The 8443-nt window shown below is 36.9% G+C and overlaps 1 protein-coding gene across 1 annotated transcript in view; it reads left to right on the forward strand.

Annotated features, from left to right (window-relative positions):
• Window positions 1-8082, forward strand: part of LOC110449737 — a 25589-nt gene extending 17507 nt beyond the window's left edge. Inside the window, exon 6 of the mRNA XM_021496793.1 lies at window positions 8011-8082. Within this exon, the coding sequence (XP_021352468.1) occupies window positions 8011-8082 (72 nt within the window). The remainder of the gene's footprint in view (window positions 1-8010) is intronic.
• Window positions 8083-8443: the final 361 nt, after the last annotated feature.

The raw sequence follows: 8443 nt of genomic DNA on the forward strand, positions 1-8443 counted from the left end.
AAACCGATAAATCATATTGAAGACATGAACTATATGAAATTCAACTTTTGTTTTAATAACAAGCGAATAGTGTAGAAGTAAATATATATTGCTTTGTAAAATACGTAATGGAGGTGTTCAGGAATTATTGACATCCAAACTGTCAAAACATTCTCTAGAATGCTTTACATCGACAAGATTTAACTCTTATCCTCGTAACCTTATGGTCATTATGTCAGACCAGCTATTTATAAAGAGATCAAATGTTAAGTTTGTGATGTGTACAACAAATGACGACAAGGTACTTACAATTGTTGTTTCAGCCCGAAAGACGCAATGGCGGTGGCGGAAAACCTCGTAAACAAACGTTCTTGCTTTACTTACAATAATGAGATAGTCATTGTCATGTCATCATCAAACAAAGGCGATGCTAATCAATACGGAATTTCGCTCAAATCTGTTTAAATGACTAGAGTTCTCTGCTTTCAATTGTTTTACAGAAACCTGACAAAAAGAGGGATCAAGTAATACAGTTACTGCGAGCCTACCTGGAAAAACAATGATGACCTTACAGCGACCCTGACCAAGCGACCCATACGTACCACGTGACAATGACTTTAACCTCTACAAAAACACACTTCCCTTTTTTTCATACCTGGCCTTTTTTCTATATGCCAAATTTAATTGTAACTATGTGCACACATTATGTTAACGTGTAATATGATGTCAAGAGCGATGGATTCCTGTCCTTCATAATGTGATTTAATGCACGTGATTTTGAAATAAATATATATATCTGCAGCATAATAACTGTTTGCTTGTTATAGAAATGTTGGGGTCTTCACCATCGAGTACCAATACATATCTTCTATACACATTTGGAATATACTAAGTATGTCATAACGAAGGCGAAAATTCAGTGTCAGCCATTTGAATAACTACCAACAATTTCGAAAACTGATAAATCGCTAGGCAGATATATATCCTTTGAAGAATACAGATGATCTACACTTAAATCAAAGCCGGTCCATTTTAGTATTGTTCTGCTCTTATGGTGGTTCGTACAGTGATATTCACGTTGTAATGACTCGTCAAAGGGTGTAGAGAAGGTAAAGGTATATCCAGAGAGAAACCGTTGGATTTCCAATATGATGGTTCTTCGACAATACAGTAAACAGAATAGTTACAACTCATTGCAGTTACTATCGTCTGTTTGTTCAGTTCAGACTATTGTAGAACAGGAACATCGTATAAACGTTGATAAACCGTGCATCCAAATCATAAGGATAGTAAAGATGTATAATCATCAGATTTTTTTCGAAAACTGAAACGTGTTAAACCCCACTTACAGGTTACCTCTCTTTAAAAAGATCAATACATTATATGTTTTTTACACATCAAATCATAGCACGAGACCAATAACCAAATACATTAACATTTGTCGTTTTTAATTGTAAAATAGTCAAAGCTACGCAATTGGTACGAAATATTGCTTGTATTGTACAGCAAAGTATGTACTTTCAAATACCTGTTCACACTTTCCGTATCTAAAATAAAGGAAAGAACTCTCACATACTCGTAGAATGGCTGCTGGAAATAACATAAGAAAACACAAATAAACACCCTTTATAGAAGATAACCCTTTCTATGACGGTTACAAGGATATCAAGTCTGATCAAACTCAAAGACAAATTTTAGATTAACAGAGTTACCTACCGTTAAATAATACTATTATACAACATTTGATATAGCGCCCTATCTAGCTAACCTAAGCCACTCTAAAGCGCTTTACAGTACATAGATATACAATTTATACAATCAATACAATTAGCATATACACTAATCAATACAAGTTTGAGGAAATCGCAGGAGCTGCCTTATCAGGCACTAACTACTAGTCCTATGCCACCTGGCTAATATCTCCCTATGTGTGTATGCCTTCGTGTGTGCTGGAGATGTATTGTGTTCTGTTTGTAGTGGAAACCGTGCTTCCAACGGTATCCTTTATAGTGCCACCTCACTTGAATGCAACAGCACAGATACCGCACCATCCACCCCAGACCATTTTATACTCTACCTGGGTTGTTGGAGTTGTGTGGGCAGGAGAAATACACTTTCTTTGAATATTCCGTACGACGACGGCTTCGTGGATCGAACCCCGGCCGCCTGCGTAGAAGGCCGGAGTGTTAACCACTCGACCAATCCGCCCAACGATCAACATGGTTTTCCGAAATTCTACTACTTATGTCTCTTCGTCTGTTTATATATTTTATGCATTGTTTTGATACACAGCTATTCAGGCGAGCAACCTAATATATAGTCCGAATTATTTTGACGTTTTATCACTTTTTCATATCGGTCTGTCGTCGATTAACGTCAGAACTCCGGCCCTCTATAATATGCGGGAAATATGCGCCCCGCGCCCGGAGCGCACTTCAAACTGATATTTTAGAAACAAATCGTCACTTTCACACACATATCGCACATGGATCGAAAGATCTATTCTTTATGCACTAGGTGGTATCAATAAGATGTTTCAAAGACCATTACGAAAAGCATTTTCCAACGTTTTCTTTACCAACCCATGTTTTTTATGGAAATTAGGCCATGAGAAATGTCACATGACTTGACGAGATCACGCGTTACCGAAGGTATTTCCCAACGTTATGACGTAGGCCGGCGAGATTTTAGTCACGTGGCATTGGAAGGCGGGGCTATCAAAAAACTAGAGTAAAACAGAGTAAGTTTGAAAAAATATGTTTTTAGTGATTGTATTAGTTGTTTGAGGCATGTTATGTATGTTCATCTTGTTCATAAAGAATAGATCTTTCGATCCATGTGCGATATGTGTGTGAAAGTGACGATTTTTTTCTAAAATATCAGTTTGAAGTGCGCTCCGGGCGCGGGTCGCATATTTCCCGCATATTATAGAGGAACGAAGTTCTGACGTTAATCGACGACAGACCGATGTGAAAAAAGTCGATAAAACGTCAGAATAATTCGGACTACCTAATATATAGTCTTTACAAATTGTAGGAAAAAAAAAGAAAAAAAGGAAGCTATGTAATTCTTCTCCCCGAATAAATTTTTCAAGTTACGAATTAACGCTTGTATGATACAGAAACATATAAATGTACTCAAAAAAATCTTTCACTGTCCGTTACCATCATACAAGAATTGCTGGCTTTTTAATTTAGAGAACAGAAATAAAGAACCCCTTGTTTGTCAACCCTTACCTATGACGGTTACCAGCTTATCTAAAGTTTTGTCTTTTCAAAATTCATTGTTGCTTATATTCTTGACCACGACTGTTAGGGAAGTTCTGACCGTTTGACCTTGGATGAACTTTTCGCGTCGATTGTTTAATGTTAACATATTTTCAGAATTCTAGGGTTCCACTTGCGTGACCATAAGTCTATTCTGTACAATTGCATTTCTCGTAACAGTATCAAATCTCATGTAGGCGCTACCTTCTGAATTATAGGAGTTCGGATTTTAGACACTGCTAGGCAATACTACTAACATGTGGTCTCAAGGTAATGATTTAATGAAAGATAGAAGTTAATTGTGTGGCACCGTATCAGTTGTGTTGGGGATTTAAGTATTAGACATTTACATGTGATTTTTGTCATATCTTAAAAAAAATCAAAAAAAAATAAATCTATATCATAGAAACTTCGCGCAAAGTTGATAAGATTTTGTTCTATGATTCGGGAAATGTTCTTAACAGGCAAATGGATACATTTGCACATTCAGCTGCATTAAATATGTGTATTTGTTATCCCCTTTTTCTGTTTACAAGACGCAATCATGTGTTACATACTACGCTGATAACACATGTGGACTAAGTCTTTTTTTCATTTCGCATTGTGGCCGCGACAATCATACTGTGCCCCCTACTGGAGCAGACTACCTCTCTCCAGTGTATTGGAGCATCTCTCTCCAGTCTTTTGGAGCCTCTCCCTAGATTCCCTGTGTAAGTCTAGTTTATCAAAACTCATAGTACATATCTTATTAACTATTCATGAACCCGTACCACCCCTTGTGCATATATAATTAGGCCCGTGCGACAATTTAAACCAACTTCTAATCTAACTTTCCCCTACCAAACTAACAATACTTAGATGTACCATATGGCAATGACAGTTACCCCTGTCTGGTTTGGGGAGTTCACACTCTCGTTATTATCTCTATGTCATCCATGACGGACCTGATCGCCACTAGATGGATAGCCCTGCAGCATTGTCTTCCATTCTACAGCCCCTGTCAGTCACTGCACAGTGTTACTCAAATCCTAATATTTGACCTCAAATGTTATATATACTTTTGACCAAAGTGCTGCTCTCTGTTGATACCCACTATGTTACATGTCGTAAGATGGTTCCATTCTTTATCATAAACTTCCCGCATTATCGGTCTATTTTGTTCCACATGTGATTGTACCAATGGTTATTGCTACAGTATGCAAACATGAATAATACACTGCACTAAACAGCTGCTTCGTCCTTCGAAAATCATCGGTGGTGGTAGGGATTAATATAAAAGCCCCTGAATTGTCCACAAATCAATGTCGATTCCGCTACGCTGTAAACGTATATATGTACCGAAATGATTCGATTAATTAATTAAACAAGGCGTAGCTGAATCGAGTCATTTCGGTACATATAAAACAACAAATTGTACATTACGCTTACAGCTTGTGCAGGAGTACTGCTTTACTGCTGTTGACCAGAATATTCAGACGATAAGAGCATTATTATCGCGATCAGAGGTACAGGGTTTGAATCCTGGTCTGGCCATGTTTTGCAACACTGTAACACAGTTGTTGATTTTTTTCTCGGGAATGATTTAATAAAAGCCATATGTATGCTGATACTAGATGTTAACGATACACACTATATTGTAAAGCAGCGTACATGTATCCGTAACCCCGCAGACTGTAAAATAATCAGATTAAATTCATATCCGTTCAGGGTATTTCATAAGGTTATAGTTTGCAAAACGTCCTGGAAACAATGTTAACAAAATATTTATATTTTCAGGTATTTTGTTCGCGTATGACTATTGTCATTGGTTGATAAAGTGCGGCAAATTTAAGCGAGTTATTTGCCTGTGCTTATACAGTGTTCAAACAAAGTTCATCAAAAGGCAAAAAAAAAAAAAAAAAAAAAAAAAAGCAATGGAAGATATTAACTTTTATTCATGAATATCTTCTCAAAAATGAAATTGATGTTTTGACCAAAGATCCCATCTTCATAAGACTGGTTTAATACGAATTTATTGCAAAATGTTGTCCTTGATTGATTTATATTGATAAGGGATGTGTGGCTTATGCTTCACTGGTCATTTGTCTGATGAAGGTGACATACTGTACTAGTCATCGAAACGTCACATAGAAACAATTATTGGTTGTGTTACAAGAATCTTTTCATAATCCATACTTACAAACCAGAAGGAAATGTTTAGAAATATCCAATTGCGACAGTATAGGACTGTTATAGATCCTGAAATCTGGAGGAATTGATCCCTCAATTTCTCGTGAATTTTCTTCCAATTCAAGATAAGCAGACAATAAATAATGCAATTCATCCTTGACACTCCAGGTTTACGCTCACTTTCGCTCTCTGCACCTGGAATATGTCATAGACAAATTGAAGGCTCAGTTTACACCACCTTGTGGACGAGACAAGAAGACTATTTAGATCCTTTGATGTTCAGTCGGGTGTGGTTCCTTTGTAATCTAAAGTACAGGTATTATTTTTTACCTGCGACCAATCATACAGCTATTTTCGTGCCTTCAATTTTGCTATGACATATTCCAGGGGTGCAGAGAGCAAAAGTGAGCGTAACTCCTGGAGTATCGAGGTTGAATGCCATAATACTTGCGTTACAGTATGGGATTCACTGGAGCGGCGATCGAAAAGATCCTAAACACCACGATAAGGTGAGTCCAAATCAATCTGTATGCAAGTAACTGTAAACAACATATGATAAGTTTTCACCTGGTTTTATATGAAAAGGTGTATTCTCAATTTTTGTCTATAAGACACAGAGCATGTCACCATGGGGAGGTTATATATAAGTTTGATATAAACCGATTAAAATCTCATAAATTAATGCATATATTACAATCATAGTATACACTTCTTTTATCTAAAATGTACATAAATATAAACAAAAAAATATTTAATGTCGACACTAACTTTCAATCAATAGACATTTTTTCCTAAACTGGATTGATCTAAAGACTTGAAATGCAGAAAATGACAATTTTCCATGACGTTGAAATCAACAAATTTTCCGCGAACGAGCCACAATTGAGTACAACAACAAGATATGGAGACGGAGCTAATGAAAGCACATGCAAATTTCAGGCTTTTACTTTTACTTAACCGATCACAAGTTACAAAGTTTTGGAAATGAAATTTGTTTGAATCAGACTAATTTTTGAAATAATTGTGAAGCACTCACAGACATAAGGATGGTGGTCTGCATTGGTCAGGTTATGAGGTAACGTGAAAACTTATCACAGACGGTTCATCTATAAAATGTACACGTACTCAACCGCAGTAATCGCCTGATGTCCTGATCGAAATAGATAACTCTTCTTTAAATATACTTCCAGAGAGCTTAAGTGCATACAGAATAATTAGGGTATGCACACTGAATATAGCTAACATTATCTGATTTCTCTAAGCGGATTCATACATTTTGCGCATCATTCTTTTCTTTTTCATAGCTCAATTATACTAAATAAAAGGTCTCAAATCATAGTAACGTCATGGATATCTTGGCAGGGACTGTTATTCATAAATAGCTCGTTGGTGTACGCGTTTTCAATTTTAACAAGCTGATATATAAACTTGCATTTATAGTTTCAGCACCAAGGGCTCCATGGCAATGGTATTTATCGGTTTACTGTAAACGTGTTCTAATGGCTTCTGTAGTAATAAGACAGTGGAACATATCCTGAGACGAAAAATCCTATTGTTACAATAAATACGTTCAAACAGTAATTACTTTGTTTGCCGTCACTGCTGCATCCTCGATATCCAGGGGTTACGCTCATTTTCGCTCTCTACACCCTGAAAATGTCATAGCAAAATCGAAGGCTCAATGTGCAGCACCTTGTGGACGAGACGAGAAGACTAGTTTGATCCTTTGATGTACATCACAAGAATCTCACGGTCGCGTAACGGTAAAAACTGACAGGTTTTGAAGTTGGGCATCGCTCCTTTGTAATCTTCAAAGGACGAGTATCAGCCTAGTGATTGGTCAGGTTTTTATTACCTGACACCAATCAAATAGCTGGCTGTGTGCCTTAAATTTCGCTATGACATATTCCAGGGGTGTGGAGAGCGAAAGTGAGCGTAACCCATGGGTATCGAGGATGTCACTGCTGCTATTTGATCATCAACCGGCGCTGGAGTAACATTAAAAAGTTACCCAAGTAGAAAACATCCCCGTGGTCATTTTTTCGAACCCCGGTAAGGTTTTATGCAGGGGTAAAGTTTTCACGTTACACCGGTATTAAAAAGAATATGCTGTTGCTCATGGTATAAGTACATCCTATGTGACCGGGCGGAATGCTGTGCTGGGTGCCTTCGGCATGGCATTTCAGTGAGATAGCACTGTTAAGTCGGCATCAGATCCGCACTATCACAAGGAGGCAAGACCATCAACATACCCTGTCTCCTGCATACACACACGCAAGCAAGCATACACTACACGCATGGAGGCACGCCATTAAATGACCTTAGCTGTTAATAGGACGTTAAACAATAAAAACCAAACCAAACCAAACCAAACCTCTGTTAATGTTACACACAAGGATGAGCAGGGGTCATAACTCGTCATAATATTCCCGGTTCTATCTTTATATCGATAAAAATGCATTCATATCATATTAACATCATTATCATGTCAGACTTTCAGACCTGTTATTTGTCGATAACGATAACTCATTTGGTGTATATTGCGATGTTTCAAATTTCGACAAGCGGATACATAAACTTAAAATTCTTGTTTCAGCATGATGATCGTGATGACGCTGTCGAGAAACGTCGCCGCCACCGCCAGCGCCACACTTGGGTAATAGAATAATAGCAAATATCTTTGTTACGCTATTCACTGTAATAGAAACAAAACTATTTTAGTAGGTAAACATCAGCAACATTGCAAAGTATGTCCTTTTTATAGTTACACTTTACATGGTTAGTATTGTGACTTGATCATCAACCAATGTCGATACTAAATGATACGTTTTTTATTCACATTTTCATTTCTGGAATATAAACATGTATATATTCCAGAAATGAAAATGTGAATAAAAAATCGTATATACATGTATATTATCTTTTCTTTCCTTCTTTCTCATTTCTGTCACTTATCAGCTTCTTTTTATCCTTTTATCCTTCTTTCTTCCTTATAGCAATACAGTGTGATATTAATTTAAATAATACCT

Source organism: Mizuhopecten yessoensis, unplaced genomic scaffold (genome assembly GCF_002113885.1).
Source record: "Mizuhopecten yessoensis strain PY_sf001 unplaced genomic scaffold, ASM211388v2 scaffold4805, whole genome shotgun sequence".
NCBI lineage: Eukaryota > Metazoa > Mollusca > Bivalvia > Pectinida > Pectinidae > Mizuhopecten > Mizuhopecten yessoensis.